This window comes from Salmo salar, chromosome ssa12 (genome assembly GCF_905237065.1).
Source record: "Salmo salar chromosome ssa12, Ssal_v3.1, whole genome shotgun sequence".
Classification (NCBI taxonomy): domain Eukaryota; kingdom Metazoa; phylum Chordata; class Actinopteri; order Salmoniformes; family Salmonidae; genus Salmo; species Salmo salar.
The window spans coordinates 64,397,120-64,420,253 of NC_059453.1; the positions used below are offsets into that span (position 1 = coordinate 64,397,120).

The following is a 23,134-nucleotide window of genomic DNA, read 5'->3' on the forward strand; positions in this document are numbered from 1 at the left end:
CGAAATGTATTTACTTCCTTGAATAGGTTCTCCCAGCCATGTGGATGATTGGAAACTGGAAAGCAAAGTTTGTTTGTCACCAGAGCGGTTTAGAGAATATTACTATTTACCTGTGAATAAATTCATGAAATAGAGATTTACCAATGTAAGAACCAGACCTTCATACAAACTTGCTATCTTGAATTATTGACGCACAATCAAAACTTGCTGCTATATGCTGCCAGCACACCCACAAGCGAGCCACTGTGGGCGGCCAAGCAGCACGCCGCCATTTATCGCGTACTAATATACACGTACTCTGGTGCAGTTCATCACAGGCATACAAAATAGGTTTCTCTGCCGAACGGCTTTATAAAACATGTCACTGCACAGTAGCAGTCAATGAGGCAAATATGCATTTTTAAGGTTAAATATGGATCTAGTCGACATTTGTAACAACATAACTTGACTAAATTCGGTTAATGATTCACATTGGCAACCTTGAGCAGCAGGCTGCCGAGGAAAGGTAACATTTTAGTGTTTCAGAGGCATTGATGGAATATAGTTAAATGTTGCACTAGCCTAGCCTTGTTGTAGCCGAATCAACTAATGCTGTCAACTAGTTATAGCTAGTGTCCATATATTTAGATACCTATATAGTGTAATTACCCATTTACTTGTGAATATTTCATTATGATGCCTTTATTTGCATATCGTTGACTAGGGTAGCCTAAATGATGATGACCACTTCATTTTTTTTAAACAGATCACTATGTAAAAAAAATATTTTAGATGTAGTGAATGGTTAGACATTAGGCCTACATCTATTAGAGTGCGCACATGGACACCTAGTGGAAATAATGTGGAAATCAATTTCTCATGCATAATCTTGGCCAGGGGTATACAAGTGGTATAAATATCATGATGCTGGCCAATCCCCGATCCCTACTAGTGAGGGAGGCTGGATGCTTCACTTTCAGGTCTCACTGCGTTTAGTTCCAGTATTCAATTTACAAGACGGTAAAGCAGATGCACATGTAAGTAGGCCTACATTTACATTAGGAAAACCCATCATGCTATTACTTGTAGGCAATGTTAAAATGTAATTTAGATGGCTGGAGACTATCCATAGACCATGTGCTGCTGAATTTTTAGTTAGTTTCAATAGTTTCTTAAATTATATGTTGTGGTTTTATTTTTTTCATTCAAAGGGGCAATCTGCTGTTCAAACAATAAAAATTATCAGAAAAAAATCTAGTTTTAACCATGTTTTGAGACTATACAATGTTTGTTTACAATTACATTGTTTACAAACAATGGAGTAAAATAAGCTTATATTTTGGGTTCTGATGGGGTATGAGGCATTGACGGTAGAATGAATATTCTTCTAAAATCAATGGTTAGGCCTATACATAATTCATTTAAAAGTAAAGAAATTGATGCATCAATCGCAGATTTCCCCTTTAATTTCCTATTATATAATTTCATTGTTTTTAATTCAAACAAGACGTTAATGTGTTTTCTCTATTTCCCGCTCACCAGTGTCTGGTCCTATCTGGCTATGAATAAGAAATAAAGCTTCAGCGCAAAATTGGGATTCCATTTTCCCATCGTGCGTAAATGGTAACAACACAGCTCCACACTCGGATGCTTTTTCTTGACACCTGTTAGATGAACAGCCAAAGAAGACGTTTAAAACAACCCTCCAATGTAGGGTGGCTGAACATTGCTGCTATTGCATGATTTTTCGCGTCGCGGTTGGACTGAGAGAGAATACGGTCAGCACAATGGAAAGTAGTACACTAAAGGAGCAGGACTTTTGGCCATTTAACGAATCATTTGGGAACTCAACCCTTGGCAACGGGACCACCGGGGGTAATCAAACAAACCCCCTGAAACGGAATGAGGAGGTGGCTAAAGTGGAGGTGACTGTGCTCGCCCTGGTCCTGCTCCTGGCGCTGGCGGGGAATCTATGCGTCCTGGTGGCCATTCACACCACCAAGCACACACAGTCCCGAATGTACTATTTCATGAAACACCTCAGCATCGCGGATCTCGTTGTGGCTATATTTCAGGTCTTGCCACAACTTATCTGGGACATTACTTTCCGTTTCTATGGACCCGATATCCTGTGCAGGTTGGTGAAATACTTCCAGATCGTCGGGATGTTCGCATCTACCTATATGCTTGTTTTGATGTCTATAGACAGGTGCTTGGCGATTTGTCAGCCGCTTCGGTCTCTGCACAAGCGAAAAGACCGTTTCTACGTGATTATCTCCTGGGTCCTCAGCCTAGTGTTCAGCAGCCCACAAATGTACATTTTTTCCCTGAAGGACGTTGGCTCTGGAGTGTATGATTGCTGGGGTGACTTCGTGGAGCCCTGGGGTGCCAAAGCGTATATAACTTGGATTAGCCTTACCATCTACATCATACCAGTGGCCATCCTGAGCCTATGCTATGGACTAATAAGCTTTAAGATATGGCAAAACTTTAGAATGAAAACCAAGAGGGACCAGTGCATAAGCCTCACCCCAAAGACTTCTAAAGGTCATGCGCTCGCCCGGGTGAGCAGTGTGAAGCTGATCTCCAAAGCGAAGATAACTACAGTTAAAATGACATTTGTCATAGTTTTGGCGTATATCGTTTGCTGGACTCCTTTCTTCACCGTGCAGATGTGGACGGCTTGGGATCCAACGGCGCCTCGAGAAGGTAAGTTCAAACTCCACCTCGAAAATAACCATGCAAATGATTTCTGCAGTTTGAGATTCCGTGCGTAATATGAAATACTTTAACCAGTCGGGTTCGCAATTTTAGACTGGTTCCATTAATATATCCATCTTGAAATGAAATGTCCATGTTTACTTTAAAAAGCTCGGAAGGTATTCTGCCTCGGGGCTTATGATGCGGTGTGCGTAATGTTAGGTGCATTTTCACCAAATAGCCAAGATGATAATACAAATATATTTCAACAGCCTTTTCCACTGACAGTCAATTGGCCAACTTGAGGAACATCAAAGGATGTATGCCATTGTAAAGGAAAAGTATACGCATCATATAAAGTAATATCCTACCCACATGCAGTGGTTGAAATGACAAAAGAAACGTAAATAAATCCGCAGACCTTCATGGGCTATGGTGTGCCTCCAGCCAACAAAAATACAATGATGCAAGTGAAGCTCTGCCCACCTATAGAATGTTATGGTGACTTATGGAGATACGGGTGGAGCGATCCGAACAAATATGTATGAAAAATATTATCTCGTTATATTCGTTTCATATAGGTCTAAATAGGGCATACGCCGTCAAAATATCCTGAAAACTAAAAACACCACCTACACCTCCATTTGGTTCACTCGCCATAACGAACAGCAACAACATTGAGAGGGTCGTTTAATTGCAATACCCCTCCACTGAAGCGAAGCAAAGTAGGCATAGGCTACCTCCGCAAATGTCCATGCAACTAAAAATAACTTAAGTCACTGAAAGCAGTCTTTCCGGACTGTAACTTCCATGGTTTGTGCACACCTCTGCATGGATGTTTTTCTGAGGCCCAACCGTCTGAGCCTTCATGCAGTGAATCATTAATCAGATTATGCGTGTCTATTGTTACCTGGGAGGCACGTCTGAGCGCAAGAGTGACAGGTAATATTGGCGCCACGCGTGTCATCTCCTCAGTCCAGCACACAGGGGAGCACGTGCTTCAATGGAGCAGAGAGCCCACCAGTGCAATTCATTTCTGACCCGCCTTATGGCCACACCCAATGTTATTAAATCATTTGAACAGATCTGAGTTGGTTTTCATCCAACAGCCTATGCTACCCCTGCTTGTTGCAGTTTTGTATACTTTTTTGGGGGGACATTCTTCTCCAACCAAATTGGTTTATAATGACTGGCATGAAGGCATACACATTTACACTGTTGTTTTCATAAACCCCCTCAAGTCCAGACTATGCAAATATGAGAATATGTGGTGGTTTAATGGTGGTTCAGTGACCGACCAATGCTCTGGGATGAGTAATATCAGTGTTTAGCTCTGTGGGCTATATAGTATGGCCAGGGTTCGATACCCGGTCAATCACACTTTACATACTTAGCCAGGCCTATTTACATTAGGCTATATACTGGCTTGGACTGGAGGGGGATTGAGCAATCTGTGCTAAACCAAATACAGTAGATGGCCTTCTGGTTGGGGTTGGCATTTTGTTTATGTTCTATCCTCAGAGTTACACCACAGCACTATGTATCCTGAGTGGCGCAGTGGTCTAAGTCACAGCATCTCAATGTTAGAGGTATCACTACAGACCCTAGTTTGATCCCAGGCTGTATCACAACAGGCTGTGATTGGGAGTCCCATAGGGCAGTGCACAATTGGCCCAGCGTTGTCCAGGTTAGGGGAGGGTTTTGCAGAGGTAGGCCGTCATTGAATATAAGAATTTGTTCTTACCTAGTTAAACGCAACTGTTCTGTGCTGTCCCCTCTTGATCCCCACAGCAGCTCTATCACATATTAGTTATATTTCCCAACATCCCCAGACAAACACCAGGAAATTGAACAAGTTGGTAAACAGTCATTATATTCCCCAAACTATTTTGCATTGCACGTGTATGGAAAAGTATGGAAAATAATATTCTCAGCCAAAGTTCTCATGAAGTTTGCAGGATGATCCAAGATGAGTAAGTATAAGGTACGAGGGGGTGTGGTATATGGCTAATATACCACGGCTAAGGGCTGTTATACACGATGCAACACGGAGTGCCTGGGTACAGCACTTAGCCGTGGTATATTGGCCATATACCATGAACCCCCAAGGTGCCTTATTGCTATTATAAACTGGTTACTAACGTAATTAGAGCAGTAAAAATAAATATGTTGTCATACCTGTGGTATATGGTCTGATATACCATGGCTGTCAGCCAATCAGCATTCAGGGCTCGAACCACCCAGTTCATAATGTAGGCTTTGTCCCTGTAAGCCTGTTGGGGTGTGCCAGGTTCAAGCAAGCAGGCTGTTGTTCCCTGCTAGAAAATAGTGTTTATTTACAGTGCTTTTATTATCATCCTTGAACAGAAATACACAGCCTGTGATCTCCCAAAGACAACCTCTTAGGAGTGCAGCATCCACTGGAGACTTTTTAACCCTTCTGAAGACAACACACAATCAGTGGATTTGCCCAGTTAAACAACTTTTTTTTACTACATAGGTGTTGCTTTTGTCCAGGTGGGAAAGGCAGCCCATCTATGAACTGTGTCCATACCCTTGTCCATTCCTGAGTGTACAGCCTCCATTTTCCCTACGCTGACTCACCCTCTGCTCTGTGTGACGCTGACTGGCACTGACTATATTAATCGGCAGTCTGCCCAGTCCTCATGGACTCCTTTCGTCTATGGCCACTGTATGTTCTTCTCTGCATTTTACAGGATGTTTATTAAACAGACACCAAGCCTCATTGTTGTTACAGTCATTTTAAAAGTACAGTATTATACATAATGTTAGATGCATCTTTTATTAAAACAGGGAAGTCCTTTTCAGCTGTGTCGACTCAAACAACAAACGTGATCAGAGACTAAAAGAGAGCTATTGTACCAGCTTCCATTGAAGTAATAGTATGAAGCATCTGATAGCCAGGTCAGTGGTTGGCTGAGAGCCAAAATAAAATGTGAAAAAAGCAAGGCCCCTCTCTTGCACAGTCTTATTTTGGAATTCTACTACTCAGCTGCTCTGGCATAGTAAATCCTCTGAAATAGTGTTGATATTAAACTCAGATGATCGTGCCAGTCAGGCTGTGGTCATTAGTCAGTACAGAACCTGATAGTTGAGCAGGTTTACCAATGAGGGGAAGAATTTTCTGCAATCGAATTTGTGGGTTTGTGTGATTTATGGTCTCCTGTGAACGACACCATGAGTTAATCTACCAATGGTTATTTTGATCATAATTCCTTCCTTCAAATCACATATTGGCCCCATTCTGACCCACGATCCCTCCTTTTACAAAGCCATAAGAATGTTTAATAGTCATGATATGTGATCTGGCTGTGCTGTGTGAAGACATTTAGCATATTAATTGAATGCACAGTAGCCTACACAGAACATTCATTTACATTTTGACTTCCGTTTAATGGAACCATTATTTACTGGTAAATAATATCCAAACAAGGAAGCTCTGCATGGCTCTGCCTAACAGAGTGAGATCAAAGAAGCTTTGTGTCAGTGTTAGTCTGTATGTCCGTTTGACTACTGCTTAGTACCCCTTGTGGTTTCTTAAGATCTCACTAACCACCTTTCATGCCTCAGTGAAAAGATAAATGATCTAATGCCAAGCTGCATTAATTCAAATTCCTCCCTCACAAGAGCAAATGTATACATTTTACAGAGGAAATGTATTGAGTTATTCATTCGTCTATCCTACTGTCTTGTGTTCCGTTGAGATTGAAGTTGTGTAACTTTGTGGCTGAAAGTTATAAAGCAATGGAATTACAGTGTAACTACTGTATAGCTGCTGGACATCCTAAAGCTGCAGGGCATCATGACTTGTCATATGGTGGAGTTGACTTTTTTCTATATTACGTTTTCATTTGAGTTATCTAGTAGATAAATTCCACTTTACTTTTGCATCACTGCAGGCTTTTCCCCCCCACATTAATTCGAGTTAGGAAACTGTGTAGGCCCTAGGCCTATCCCCGGTCCAGACTAAGCGTGTCCTCCCTGCCCTGACACTGTAAAAGCCAGACAATAGAATGATTTACATTGTTCACATCTGGACACTTGTGCACCCATAACTCACAGCCTTAATGACTGATGAATCAATTAGCTCCTAATTACTTGGCGCTGCTGCTGTAACATTCCGCCGATTGTTCCCAGTGATTTCAATTTGAGCAACCTTCATATCAGAGCTGGAGGGCCAGCCATTAAAGATGATGCAAGAGGAACATGGGGGGGAGAGAGACGAAGGGAGAGAGATTAGCAATCAGAAGAGGTTTATTGAATACAGGACATTGGCCCATTCCATTAATTTCAAACTAATTTACCATATGTCAATTCGCCGGTGGACATACAGATGGAGGATCTTCATTTGATCACCCTGTTGCAATGCAGGAAATGAAGTTATAGTGTGTTTGAGGCTTAAAAAGGCTTATGAAGTTTGTAATTTCCATTTTGAAATTTCAGATTTGATTTTCCCCTATGAAAAATGTATCAACCCCTACAAAAATGTCCATTAATTATAATCCACATTTCCTGTTGCTGCAGGATTATTTTCCTGCTGTATCCAACTGGCTAAAATTAAGATCTGACATCTGTGGCATAAATGTCAACCTACGCAACACTGCAGGCCACTCTGCATCACTGCTGTCTGTCTCCCCCGGTAGATTTATTACCATTTCCGTTGTGAATGCTATCTGGGTGTGCCTATTGTGTTGGTGTTTATGTGTGTGTGTGTGTGTGTGTGTATATGTGTTTGTGTTTGTGTCAAGAACAATCCAATCAGGGATGTCATTAATGAGTAGTAGAGATAGAAGGGGGGTATTTAATTAGGATGAAAGTGGTTTCCTCATGTTGGTCCTCAGAAGATCCATAGGATAAGAACATATTGAGACAGGCTGGCATTTCACAACAACCATGTTTATACGACTTTAAGGTGAAATGTAGATTATTACAACGTGAATGAGATCAATAGAAATTAAACCATTCAATCAGATGTTATCTTTAAAAATTACCTTTATATCTTCAAACAAATGAATGTCTACCACAAAAAGGGTTGCAAACGGCAGGTACTGGAAACTTTGTAAGTTTACCAATAAACTACCAGAATTTTGGTAACTTTCAAGGATTTTATGTGGCCTTTTTGGGTACTTCAGATTATCACAGGTGTCTGTAATTATCTCTGGCCCTCTGTTTGGCATCATCACATGTAAAATATATAACATAATCAAATAAGATGATTTTCTAAAGTAAAAAATAGAATGACAAAGCTGTAAAACAATATCCTATATATACAGTGCCTTCGGAAAGTATTTTGTTACGTTACAGCCTTATTCTAAAATTGATTAAATAAATAAAAATCATCAATCTACACACAATACCCCATAATGACAAAGCGAAGTCAGGTTTTTAGAAATGTTTGCAAATGTATTAAAAAAACAAAACAGAAATACCTTATTTACATAAGTATTCAGAACCTTGGCTATGAGACTTGAGCTCAGGTGCATCCTGTTTCAGTTCATCATCCTTGAGATATTTCTACAACTTGATTGGAGTCCACCTGTGGTAAATTCAATTGACTGGACAGGATTTGGAAAGGCACACAACTGTCTATAAAAGGTCCCACAGGGGCACCAAAACATTTATCCAGAATTGAAGGTCCCCAAGAACACATTGGCCTATATTCTTAAATTGAAGAAGTTTGGAACAACCAAGACTCTTCCTAGCGCTGGCCACCTGGCCAAACTGGGGGGAAAAAAGCACATTAGAGCCCTCTTGAAGTTTGCCAAAATGCACTTAAAGGACTTAGACCATGAGAAACAAGATTTTCTGGTCTGTATCCAAAATTGAACTCTTTGGCCTGAATGCCAAGCGTCATGTCGGGAGGAAATCTGGCACCATCTCTACGGTGAAGCTTGGTGGTGGCAGCATCATGCCGTGGGGATGTTTTTCAGCGGCAGGGACTGGGACACTAGTCAGGATCGAGGGAAAGATGAACAGAGCAAAGTACAGAGCGATCCTGGATGAAAACCTGCTCCAGAGCGCTCACAACTTCGGACTGGGACCGTAAGCACACAGCCAACACAACGCAGGAGCAGCTTCGGGACAAGTCTCTGAATGTCCTTGAGTGGCCCAGCCAGAGCCCGGTCTTGAACCCGATCGAACATCTCTGGAGAGACCTTAAAATAGCTGTGCAGTGACGCTCCCCATCCAACTTGACAGAGCTTGAGAGGATCTACAGAGAAGAATGGGAGAAACTCCCCAAATATAGGTGTGCCAAGCTTGTAGCGTCATACCCAAGAAGACTCAAAGCTGTAATCGCTGCTTCAACAAAGTTTTATACATTTTTGTACAAGGCTGTATTGTAACGAAATGTGAAAAAATTCAAAGGTTCTGAATACTTGCCAAATAATCTGTAGCTCTGGATCCACAATATGGCAGAGGTTGAAAAGCCATAACACATACGTTTTCTTAACAGCAGGTTATATGGTCAATAATGTCAACGGCTGCACTGAAATCTAGCGGTACAGCTCCCACAATCTTCTTATTATCAATTTCTTCAGACATTTGTGTCAGTGCAGTACATGTTGAGTGCCTTTCTCTATAAGCATGCTGAAAGTTCCCCATCATGCTGAAAGACATGATGGGGAACAGAGGACTAAATACATGTAGATTGATTGGGGAATGAAAACCAGGTGTGTATGGAACAAGACAAAACAAATGGACATATTTACATTTACATTACATTTACATTTAAGTCATTTAGCAGACGCTCTTATCCAGAGCGACTTACAAAATGGTGCATTCACCTTATGATATCCAGTGGAACAACCACTTTACAATAGTGCATCTAAATATTTTAAGGGGGGGGGGGTTAGAAGGATTACTTTATCCTATCCTAGGTATTCCTTAAAGAGGTGGGGTTTCAGGTGTCTCCGGAAGGTGGTGATTGACTCCGCTGTCCCGGCGTCGTGAGGGAGCTTGTTCCACCATTGGGGTGCCAGAGCAGCGAACAGTTTTGACTGTTGAGAAATGGAGCGGCGATGGCTAGAAAGCCGGTGACGTTGATCGCCGAACGCCGCCCGAACAAGGAGAGGAGCCGACTTCGGCGGAAGTCGTGACAGTTATTAGTTTATTTTATGCACAAGTACGACGGCTCACTATTTTAGGCACAGTTTTCGGAACTTTGGCTTTCCTGGATATAGCCACAATATTGTGATCACTGCATCCAATGGGTGCCGATACAGCTTTAGAACAAACTTCTACAGTAATAGTAAAAATGTGATCAATACATGTGGATGTTCTTGTTCCTGTAGTGTTTGTAAACACCCTGGTAGGTTGATTAATAACCTGAACCAGATTACAGGCACTGGTTACAGTGAGAAGCTTCCTCTTGAGTGGACAGCTTAATGAAAACCAGTCAATAATCAGATCCAAGAAAATAGAACTCTGTTTACATCACATACACTATCAAGCATTTCACACATATTATTTAGGTACTAACCATTAGCACTTAGCAACACCCCATTAGCCTATAGCAATACCCCAAAAGAAAAGGCTTTAGATGTGCCAAGTGAACACACAACCACAACACTTCAATAACCTTCAATAACCATCAACTTAATTGTCTAAGTGAATCTCAGAAATGGCTAATATATTAATATTATCTCATGTTAAAAAGTTATTGATTTCATGAACCTTATTTCTAAGGCTACATAGATTCATATGGGTTATTATCAGCCCTTTACATTGATAGATTATCAGAGATAGACATAATATGGAAAAGAGCAAACAAAGCAAAATAAAACAATATATAGTATGTTCCTCTCAAGCTCTTGGCTCTTTCCAGAACAGCTACCTTGTCCTTGAACCTCAGGAACTTGATCTCGATCTTCCTGCGGTCCATCCTCAGTTTCTCCGAAATAATTTCCCTCACAGCTTTCAATTGGCTCATTCATCCCCCTCCTCTCCCCCAGGTCATTGCTGTAAATGAGAATGTGTTCTCAGTCAACTTACCTGGTAAAATAACGGTAAAATAACTAAAAATAACTTTGTATTCGGTCTCCGTCCAGGTCTCATGTGGAGATTCTGCAGTTCCGTCCACAACCATGTTGTTCCGCCTTGATTGTCCCTCGAGATAATCTGATATCAAACCAAATCAGATTTTATTTGTCGCATACACATATTTACCAGATGTTGTTGCAGGTGTAGCAAAATGCTTGTGTTCCTAGCTCCAACAGTGCAGTAGTATCTAACAATTCACAACAATACACACAAATCTATATGTAAAATAATGGAATTAAGACAAGCAATGACGGCATGGCATTGACTACAATACAGTAGAATACAGTATATATATATATATATATATATATATATATATAAAATGAGTAAAATGAGTATATATATATATGAGTAAAACAGTATATATGAGTAAAACAGTGGGCAAACATTAATAAAGTGACCAGTGATTCCATGTCTATGTACATAGGGCAGCAGCCTCTAAGGTCCAGGGTTGAGTAACCCGGGTGGTCGTTGGATAGTGACAGTGACTAAGTTCAGGGCACTGGGTGGAGGCCGGCTAGTGATGACTATTTAACAGTCTGTCGGTCTTGAGATAGAAGCTGTTTTTCAGTCTCTCGGTCCCAGCTTTGATGTACCTGTATTAATCTCACCTTCTGGATGATAGCGGGGTGAACAGGCCGTGGCTCAGGTGGTAGATGTCCTTGATGATCTTTTTGGCCTTCCTGGGACATCGGGTGCTGTAGATGTCCTGGAGGGCAGGCAGTGTGCTCCCAGTGATGCGTGGGGCAGACCGCACCACCCTCTGGAGAACCCTGCTGTTGCGGGTGTTACGAACCGGCTCAGAGTTTGCAACAAAAGGGAGACAACGTGGAGACAAGGAATATCAAAATATATATTTATTAAATAAAGTAAACTAAGAACAATGGTGTGTGTAATCAGTAATCAGTAGTGTAAGTGAGTGTTTTGCATGCCTGAATGTAATAATGCAGGTTGTTGAAAGGTGCCAAAGCAAATAACCAAAAAGCCACAAAACTACCACAACAGAAATCAACCAAGGTGTCTGCATGGAGAGAGAGTATCCCCAATGAATGTAGAAGAGGTCTATTTATCATGGGACACACCCGGGCCCAGGGGTTTCCCATGTAGCTGACGACCCTCCCAACTCCGCCCACCGGCATCCTAATAAGGAAACAAGAGCAAAGAGAGAGAATACGGCAGACAGGGGACCAACAAGGACCCCGGAACAACGTACCAGCCTCTGCGTCCCAAATTTATGTGGAGTTACATGTTCAGTTTCACTTGCCCCAACCAACCTCCTCCCCATACCTCAGCAACCTTTGCACAGGAAGCAACGTTTAAGAGGAAAGAAGAAAACGAGACCAGGAGGGAACAGACAGGAAAGACAGAACATGACCATACTAAACAATGGTCAGTCACGTAAACATTCAGGAACAGGGCGCACGAGAGAGCGCATCAGCAATCACGTTATCAGTCCCCCGGATGTGCCGCACATCGAGATGAAAGGATTGTAAAAATAAACACCATCTCATTATCCTCTGATTAGGACACATCGTGGACCGCAAAAAGGTGAGATGTTTATGGTCGGTGTAGACCACAATAGGTACTACTCCCGACCAGACATACACTTCGAAATGTTGTAGCGCCCAAATGAGTGCTAGCGCTTCTTTTTCAATGACTGAATAGTTCAACTGATAATGGTTAAACTTTTTGGAAAAGAAACTAACAGGCCTCTCAACCCCAGACATCTGCTTGCAGCAAAACTGCACCTGCCCCCACATGACTAGCATCCACCTGCAAAGTAAATGACAAATACACGCGAGGAGAAGCCAGCACCGGAGTTGAGGTAAGCAACCTCTTTGCATCTTCAAAAGCCTGTTGACACCGAGAAGACCATACGTAAACAGCCTTAGCTTTCAGCAAATCTGTCAAGGGAGCGACCACAGTAGAAAAGTTCCTACAAAAACCACGGTAATAACGAATCATTCCCAAGAAACGCATCAGTTCCTTTTTAGTAGTTGGTGGTGGAAAAGCATCAATAGCTACCACTTTAGCCCAAACAGGACGCACTTCACCCTGCCCAACCACCTTTCCAAGGTATGTAACAGTCGCCTGAGCAAACTCACATTTAGCCAAATTGATCGTGAGGCGACCCGCAGCCAGACGTTCGAACAAGGCTTGAATACGGGACAGATGTTCCTCCCAGGTATCTGCATATATCACTACATCGTCCAGATAAACAGCGCACCCGGCCAGACCGGCGACAACCCTGTTCATAAGTCGCTGAAAAGTGGCAGGTGCATTACGCAGGCTGAAACTCATAACCGAATACGAGTACAGACCAGAGGGTGTAATAAAGGCAGAGATTTCACGTGCCCTACTTGTCAGTGGCACCTGCCAATAGCCCTTTAACAGGTCAAATTTGCTCACAAACTTAGCTGCGCCAACTTGATCTACGCAGTCCTCCATCCGAGGAAGAGGAAATGAATCTGGCTTAGTGACACCGTTTACCTTACGGTAGTCCGTACAAAATCTGTTTGTTCCATCCGGTTTACTGACCAAGATACAGGGAGAAGCCCAACTGGAGAAAGAAGGCTCTGCTATCTTACTCTCCAGCATGTACCTGACCTCAGCATCCAGACAACGCAGTTTCTCTGCAGAAACTCTATAGAACCGCTGACGAATCGGGTCAGCATCTCCAATGTCAATGTCATGCTCTATCAAGTTTGTACGTGTAGGTGTATCAGAAAACAAACCTGGAAATTTCCGAATCAGACCAACCATCTCTTTCCGCCCATCAACAGGTAGATGAGTAAGAAGGCTGTCCAAAATATCCACTGTCTCTGAAGTTTTCAATCTACCCTGCAGTATGCAATCGTCGGGACCAGGAACATCTTCCTCCTCATGCACAGACCTAGCATGACAAGAACCAAGGGAAGTAACGGTATCAGCCAAAAGAACAGGTTTAGCGTCCTCTGTAGACACCCACTGTTCAGTCTCAGAGGAAAGTGCATAATAGGGTTTTAACAAATTTACATGGCACAGTTGGTGTGCTTTTCTCCATTCTGGAGTGGCAACTAGATACTTTTGCTCAGTGTACTGGCGCACCACTGTATATGGACCTTGAAACTTGGCTTGAAAAGGAGAACCAACAATTGGCAGCAGAGCAAGAACCTGGTCACCTGGACTAAAGTGACGAGGCTCAGTTCGACGATCAAATATGCCCTTCATCCTGTCCTGTGAAGATGATACCTTTTCTTTAGCCATTTCACCAGCGGCGTACAAGCGTCGCCGGAAATCACACACATACGATAACGGACTGAGGAGGCTCGGGAGACTTCCAGTCATCCTGGAGAACAGATAAAAGTCCACGCACCCTATGTCCAAACACAAGGTCATTTGGACTGAAACCCGTGCTCTCCTGTGAAACCTCCCTAGCGGCTAACAGTAACCAAGGCAACCCCTCCTCCCAATCCTTATCCATCTCAGTACAATAAGCTCTCAACAAAGACTTAAGTGTTTGATGAAAACGTTCCAGTGCTTCTTGACTTTGCGCGTGATAGGCGCTAGACAAATTGTGTTTAATATGGAGCTGTTGGAGAACCTGACCGAACAGATTAGAGGTGAAATTAGATCCTTGATCACTCTGAATGACCTTAGGGATTCCAAACAGTGAGAGAAACTGAGTCAAAGCTTTTAACCTCTTACATCTAGATGTGCCGCTAGCAGAACGCCTCGCCAATATCCAATGATAGAGCGTGGCGCGAATTACAAACTCCTCAAAAATCCCAAAACTTCAATTTTTCAAACTTATGACTATTTTACACCATTTTAAAGACAAGACTCTCCTTTATCTAACCACATTGTCCGATTTCAAAAAGGCTTTACAACGAAAGCAAAACATTAGATTATGTCAGGAGAGTACCCAGCCAGAAATAATCACACCCATTTTTCAAGCTAGCATATAATGTCACAAAAACCAAAACCACAGCTAAATGCAGCACTAACCTTTGATGATCTTCATCAGATGACACTCCCAGGACATTATGTTATACAATACATGCATGTTTTGTTCAATCAAGTTCATATTTATATCAAAAAACAGCTTTTTTACATTAGCATGTGACGTTCAGAACTAGCATACCCACCGAAAACTTCCGGTGAATTTACTAAATTACTCACGATAAACGTTCACAAAAAACATAACAATTATTTAAAGAATTATAGATACAGAACTCCTTTATGCAATCGCGGTGTCCGATTTTAAAATAGCTTTTCGGTGAAAGCACATTTTGCAATATTCTGAGTAGATAGCCCGGCCATCATGGCTAGCTATTTTGACACCCACCAAGTTTGGCACTCACCAAACTCAGATTTACTATAAGAAAAATTGGATTACCTTTGCTGTTCTTCGTCAGAATGCACTCCCAGGACTTCTACTTCAACACCCAATGTTGTTTTGGTTCCAAATAATCCATAGTTATATCCAAATAGCTGCGTTTTGTTCTTGCGTTCAAGACACTATCCGAAGGGTGACACGCCGGCGCGTATCGTGACAAAAAAATTCAAAATATTCCATTACCATACTTCGAAGCATGTCAAACGCTGTTTAAAATCCATTTTTATGCGATTTTTCTCGTAAAATAGCGATAATATTCCGACCGGGAGACCTTGTTTTCGTTCAAACACTGAAAATAGAAAATGGAGTCTTCACATGCACACGTGCGCCCGTGTCATTGTTCTCAGAACGACCACTTTCCAAAAGCCCTACTGTTTTTCGCCCAGGGACTGCAGAGTCATCATTCCCCATTCTGGCGCCTTCTGAGAGCCTATGGGAGCCTTAGAAAATGTCACGTTACAGCAGAGATCCTCTATTTTCGATAAAGAGGCTATAGAAGGACAAGAAATGGTCAGACAGGGCACTTCCTGTATGGAATCTTCTCAGGTTTTGGCCTGCCATATGAGTTCTGTTATACTCACAGACACCATTCAAACAGTTTTAGAAACTTTAGGGTGTTTTCTATCCAAATAAAATAAGTATATGCATATTCTAGTTTCTGGGCAGGAGTAATAACCAGATTAAATCTGGTACATTTTTTTATCCGGCCGTGAAAATACTGCCCCCTATCCTAAACAGGTTAACACAGACTTAGTCATGATAGACCAGAGAGGATAGGCAGCAGGAAACCTAGTGGTCTGACACATCACAGTCAACAAATAATTACTACCCTTTTTGGAACGAGGCAGAGGACCAACACAGTCAATAATCAGATACTCAAAAGGTTGGCTGAGTACAGGAATAGGAAACAGTGTACTGGCTTAATAGCTTGATTAGGTTTACCAGTTAATTGACAAGTGTGACAAGTTTTGATGAAATCAGAAACATCCCTCTTTAATCTAGGCCAAAAGAAATGTCTTAATATACGATTGTATGTTTTCCTCACGCCCATATGTCCAGCAACGTCGTTGTGAGAAGTTGTCAACACCAACTCACGAAACTTAACCGGTACAACAACCTGACTAATCTCCTCCCCCAGAAAACAACTACCATGAGACACCCACTTTCTCATCAGGACATCCTCTTGGAGAAAATAGCCATGTGCGACATCTCCCAACTGTTCCACAAGCACAATTTGGTCACGCAACTCTTCTAATGTGGGGTCAGTCCGTTGCGCATCGGTTAGATCGTAGCGGGATACAGATAACGGGATAACAGGGAAAACAGTGACAGACATCTTTGTGGTATTCTCATTTACCGGAGCAGGGACCAGGTCGCCATGGCTCATAGACCGCGTCACTGCACACGCAGAGAACACCTCTGGGAAACTTTGCGCACTCTCATCAGGAATCCCTACAATTGACGGTTTAGTGGAAACCACTACAGATGGAAACACGACAGGCCACACACGCTCACCAGCCAAGTTATTCCCAAGGATAACGTTGATACCCTCAATGGGCAATGAAGGACGCACCCCCACAACAACCTCACCTTTCACCAATCCACAATCCAACATCAGTTTATATCATGGAACTGACAGAGTGTTCAAACCTATTCCCCGAATTAGAACACTATTCCCTGAATCAGTCGCAGCAGAGAAGGGTAACACAGATTCCAACACAAACGATTCAGAGGCACCTGTGTCTCTTAGGATCTTCACTGGCACTAGGCTCTTACTTCCTAACATAGACACAAAACCCTCCGTAATGAAAGGTAAATAGTCTGGATCAATATGGACTTTCACATGCCCCTGGGCATGAGACAATGTGTCGGCAGTGAACTGATGTGGAACAGGCGCAGCTAACGCAGTAGGCTTAGATTTAACGTTAGCACACGTACTGAATTTACCCCTAGACCTAAGAACCGGACATTCGTTTTTCCAATGACCTGAGCCTTGACAGTAGTGACACTCTTGACCAAAGTCAGCTTTACCACGGGAGTCAGGCTCAACCCTAGTTGAATAAAACTGTGCTCGTCAACCAAAGTATCTCGGTGAGCGAGGCCCAAATCTCTCCGAACGCCCCCACTCACTCCGAATACGCGGTTCTGCAAAAACACTTTTGTGAGTCAAAACATATTCGTCCGCCAAAACCGCAGCTTCAGCGTCAGTCTTTACTTTTCGCTCGTTAATGTACGTCGCTATACGATCAGGAATTGTGTCCTTAAATTGCTCTAACATAATCAGATCACACAGCCCTTGATAAGTCATAACTGCAGAGGCGGAACACCAGCGATTAAACTGTGAAGATAATTCTCGCACAAACTCAACATGAGTCTGCTTATCATCCCTTTTTAAAGTTCTAAATCGTTGGCGGTAAGCCTCAGGGACCAATTCGTAAATCTGTAACACAGCCGTTTTAACCTTATCATAACTGACACTGTCGGCTACACTAAGAGCTGAATATGCTTCCTGCGCTTTACCAGTCAGCACACACTGCAACATTAAAGTGCGGTCAGAATCAGGCCAACTCCTAGCGTTAGCAACATGCTCAAACAACGAAAAGAATGTCACAGGGTCCTTTTCATTAAACTGAGGCAACAACCGTAAATTCCCAACAATATCAAATGTATCCGGGGCACGACCAAAAGAGTAACGACCCCTAGGTAAATCTGGGTCACCTTCCCAGAGCAAATTCTCCCCTGAGAGCTTTCCTCCCCTAACCAACTCCAGTCGCTCTTGTTGCAGCTTGATTTTAGTACGCTCCATATCCTGTTTAAATTCCAATTCATTTTCATATTTTAACCGATCAGCAGCCAATTCCTTTTCATATTTTACATGATCATGCTCTAGCTTCTCACGATCGTGCTCTAGCTGTAACAGAAGCAGTTCTTTCTGCTGTTCAAAAAGAAGACTACTAGGACTAACCGATGGAGCGGTAATTGTAACATATCGGGGAGACGGCGAGTCCTCAGCAGAGGCTGCCCCAGTGGTAACGTCAAGAATACCACTCTCCGTCAGATTGGCCTTCAACATTAACCTAATAGAATTTTTTTAGACGTTTATAACTAATTTCAACCTTGTAGTGTTCAGCAACCTTCAACAGCTGTTCTTTAGTACATAATTCTAACAGTTCCTCTGATGGAAAGCGAATGAACTCGTCTACATTAGACGCCACAGTTAGAAGTAAAAAAAAATAAAAAATCTTGCTCAACCCCTCTGCTGAGCACACCAGACCACAACAAGAGAAATGACAATCACATTTTAACATTTACATTTACATTTAAGTCATTTAGCAGACGCTCTTATCCAGAGCGACTTACAAATTGGTGCATTCACCTTATAATATCCAGTGGAACAACCACTTTACAATAGTGCATCTAAATATTTTAAGGGGGGGGTTAGAAGGATTACTTTATCCTATCCCATGTATTCCTTGAAGAGGTGGGGTTTCAGGTGTCTCCGGAAGGTGGTGATTGACTCCGCTGTCCTGGCGTCGTGAGGGAGCTTGTTCCACCATTGGGGTGCCAGAGCAGCGAACAGTTTTGACTGGGCTGAGCGGGAACTGTGCTTCCTTAGAGGGCGGGAGGCGAGCAGGCCAGAGGTGGATGAACGGAGTGCCCTTGTTTGGGTGTAGGGCCTGATCAGAGCCTGAAGGTACGGAGGTGCCGTTCCCCTCACAGCTCCGTAGGCAAGCACCATGGTCTTGTCGCGGATGCGAGCTTCGACTGGAAGCCAGTGGAGAGAGCGGAGGAGCGGGGTGACGTGAGAGAACTTGGGAAGGTTGAACACCAGACGGGCTGCGGCGTTCTGGATGAGTTGTAGGGGTTTAATGGCACAGGCAGGGAGCCCAGCCAGCAGCGAGTTGCAATAATCCAGACGGGAGATGACAAGTGCCTGGATTAGGACCTGCGCCGCTTCCTGTGTGAGGCAGGGTCGTACTCTGCGAATGTTGTAGAGCATGAACCTACAGGATCGGGTCACCGCCTTGATGTTGGTGGAGAACGACAGGGTGTTGTCCAGGGTCACGCCAAGGCTCTTAGCACTCTGGGAGGAGGACACAAGGGAGTTGTCAACCGTGATGGCGAGATCATGGAACGGGCAGTCCTTCCCCGGGAGGAAGAGCAGCTCCGTCTTGCCGAGGTTCAGCTTGAGGTGGTGATCCGTCATCCACACTGATATGTCTGCCAGACATGCAGAGATGCGATTCGCCACCTGGTTGTCAGAAGGGGGAAAGGAGAAGATTAATTGTGTGTCATCTGCATAGCAATGATATGAGAGACCATGTGAGGATATGACAGAGCCAAGTGACTTGGTGTATAGCGAGAATAGGAGTGGGCCAAGAACAGAGCCCTGGGGGACACCAGTGGTGAGAGCACGTGGTGCGGAGACAGATTCTCGCCACGCCACCTGGTAGGAGCGACCTGTCAGGTAGGACGCAATCCAAGCGTGGGCGGCGCCGGAGATGCCCAGCTCGGAGAGGGTGGAGAGGAGGATCTGATGGTTCACGGTATCAAAGGCAGCAGATAGGTTTAGAAGGATGAGAGCAGAGGAGAGAGAGTTAGCTTTAGCAGTGCGGAGAGCCTCCGTGACACAGAGAAGAGCAGTCTCAGTTGAATGCCCAGTCTTGAAACCTGACTGATTAGGATCAAGAAGGTCATTCTGAGAGAGATAGCAAGAGAGCTGGCCAAGGACGGCGCGTTCAAGAGTTTTGGAGAGAAAGGAAAGAAGGGATACTGGTCTGTAGTTGTTGACAAAACATCACACTGGGCACCACAGAAAAGAGATGAGATATGGAGCTTCCCCAAAACCTACAATAACTCAACCCTGGTCTTCGTGCAGATTTGTGGTGGGTAATTATGCACTGTAGCCCACTGGCAAGGAAATAAACCCCCCAGCACGCTGGCAGATTCCACCAAGCCACAGATGTGCCCCCGAGACAACTGCTCAGTCCACAGACACCACACAAAAATAACAAACATTAATTAACCATGCCCAACGTATTCCAAAAATGAAACACGTCACTAAGCCTATCAGGGGAAAAAGGCTATAGCTCCGGGTAGTAAGTTTCACTACCCTACCCAAATCTCCCACCGAGGTACACAGCTGATTGTACTCACGTCCTCAGACCAATGTCCCAACAGCGAGTAGAACAAGCGTTTCCAGGCTGGGCAGGGGCCTGGAAACTAACCAAGGTACTCTCTCCAACACAGCACACAAATCAAACAAACAAAGGCAACCAGTAATGAGCACCAAACTCAAACTAACAACATATACAAACACAGCACCTACAGAATTTAACATTACCTCCACGTTTTCTCCCAAACACAATCCGTAAAAAATCCCCGATGAGCCCCCACTTGTTACGAACCGGCTCAGAGTTCACATCAAAAGGGAGACAACGTGGAGACAAGGAATATCAAAATATATATTTATTAAATAAAGTAAACTAAGAACAATGAACAATGGTGTGTGTAATCAGTACTGTAAGTGAGTGTTTTGCATGCCTGAATGTAATAATGCAGGGTGTTGAAAGGTACCAAAGCAAATAACCAAAACTGCCACAACAGAAATCAACCAAGTTGTCTGCATGGAGAGAGTCTCCCCAATGAATGTGGAAGAGGTCTATTTATCATGGGACACACCCGGGCCCAGGTGTTTCCCATGTAGCTGACGACCCTCCCAACTCCGGCATCCTAATAAGGAAACAAGAGCAAAGAGAGAGAATACGGCAGACAGAGTGGGAGGGTCGTCACACGGGCGATGCAGTTGCCGTACCAGGCGGTGATACAGCCTGACAGGATGCTCTCAATGGTGCATCTGTAAAAGTTTGTGAGGCTCTTAGGTGCCAAGCCAAATTTCTTCAGTCTCTTAAAGGTTGAAGAGGCGCTGTTGCGCCTTCTTCACCACACTGTCTGTGTGCGTGGACCATTTCAGATTGTCAGTGATGTGTACGCCGAGGATCTTGAAGTTTTTCACCTTCTTAACTGTTGTCCCGTTGATGTGGATTGGGGCTTGCTCCCTTTGCTGTCTCCTGAAGTACACGATCAGCTCCAGTTGACGTTAAAGAAGAGGTTATTTTCCACCCCTCCATCAGGGCCCTCAACTTCGCCCTGTATGCTGTCAAGTCATTTTTGGTATTCAGGCCTACTACTGTTGTGTCGTCTGCAAACTTGATGATTGAGTTTAATGCAGGGAAACTTAAATACGTTTTACCACATCTATATTAGCATGTTAAATGTGCAACCAGAGGGAAAAAAAACTCTAGACCACCTTTACTCCACACACAGAGATGCACACAAAGCTCTCCCTCGCCCTCCATTTGGCAAATCTGACCATAATTCTGTCCTCCTGATTCCTGCTTACAAGCTAAAATGAAAGCAGGAAGCGCCAGTGACTCGATCAATAAAACCTGGCCAGATGAAGCAGATGCTAATCTACAGGACTGTCTCGCTAGCACAGACTGGAATATTTTCCCGGATTCTTCTGATGGCATTGAGGAGTACACCACATCAGTAATTGGCTTCATCAATAAGTGCATCGATGACTCCGTCCCCACAGTGACCGTACATACATACCCCAACCAGAAGCCATGGAATACAGGCAACATCTGCACTGAGCTAACAGCTAGAGCTGCTGCTTTCAAGGAGTGGGACTCTAACCCAGAAGCTTATAAGATATCCCGCTATACCCTTCGACGAACCATCAAACAGGCAAAGCGTCAATACAGGACTAAGATCAAATCGAAAGACACCGGCTCTGATGCTTGTCGGATGTGCCAGGGCTTGCAAACCATTACAGACTACAAAGGGAAGCACAGCCAAGAGCTGCCCAGTGACACGAGCCTACCAAACGAGCTAAACTACTTCTATGCTCGCTTCGAGGCAAATAACACTGAAACATGCATGAGAGCACCTGTTGTTCCGGGAAGAGTGTATGATCACGCTCTCCACAGCCAATGTGAGTAAGACCTTTAAACAGGTCAACATTCACAAGGCCGCTGGGCCAGACAGATTACCAGGATGTGTACTGCGAGCATGCGCTGACCAACTGGCAAGTCTTCACTGACATTTTCATTACGTCTCCCTGTCCGAGTCTGAAATACCAACACGTTTTAAGCAAACCACCATAGTCCCTGTGCCCAAGAACACTAAGGTAACCTGCCTAAATTACTACCGACCCAAGGCACTCACGTATGTAGCCATGAAGTGCTTTGAAAGGCTTTGAAAGGCTGGTCATGGCTCACATCAACATCATTATCCCAGAAACCCGAGACCCACTCCCATTTGCATACCGCAAATGATGCAATCTCTATTGTACTCCACACTGCCCTTTCCCACCTGGACAAAAGGAAAACCTATGTGAGAATGCTGTTCTTTGACTACAGCTCAGCATTCAACACCATAGTGCCCTCAAAGCTCATCAATAAGCTAAGTACCCTGGGACTAAACACCTCCCTCTGCAACTGTATCCTGGACTTCCTGACGGGCCGCCCCCAGGTGGTAAGGGTAGGTAACAACACATCCGCCACACTGATCCTCAACACGGGCCCCACAGGGGTGGATGCTCAGTCTCCTCCTGTACTCCCTGTTCACTCATGACTGCACGGCCAGGCACGACTCCAACACCATCATTAAGTTTGCCAATGACACAATAGTGGTAGGCCTGATCACCGACAACAACGAGACAGCGTATATGGAGGAGGTCAGGGACCTGGCCGTGTGGTGCCAGGACAACAACCTCTCCCTCAACGTGATCAAGACAAAGGAGATGATTGTGGACTACAGGAAAAAGAGGACTGAGCACGCCCCCATTCCCATCGACGGGGCTGCAGTGGAGCAGGTTGATAGCTTCAAGTTCCTTGGTGTCCACATCATCAACAAACTAACATGGTCCAAGCACACCAAGAAAGTTGTGAAGAGGGCACGACAAAACCTATTCCCCCTCAGGAGACTGAAAAGATTTGTCATGGGTCCTCA

At 43.8% G+C, this 23,134-nt stretch overlaps 1 protein-coding gene across 1 annotated transcript in view; it reads left to right on the forward strand.

Moving 5' to 3' along the window:
* Positions 1–935: 935 nt before the first annotated feature.
* Positions 936–23,134, forward strand: part of LOC106565581 (isotocin receptor) — a 30,808-nt gene continuing 8,609 nt past the window's right edge. The window contains exons 1-2 of the mRNA XM_014132859.2: positions 936–1,016; positions 1,522–2,688. Coding sequence (XP_013988334.1) covers positions 1,719–2,688 — 970 coding nt within the window. The 5' untranslated portion in view covers positions 936–1,016; positions 1,522–1,718. The remainder of the gene's footprint in view (positions 1,017–1,521; positions 2,689–23,134) is intronic.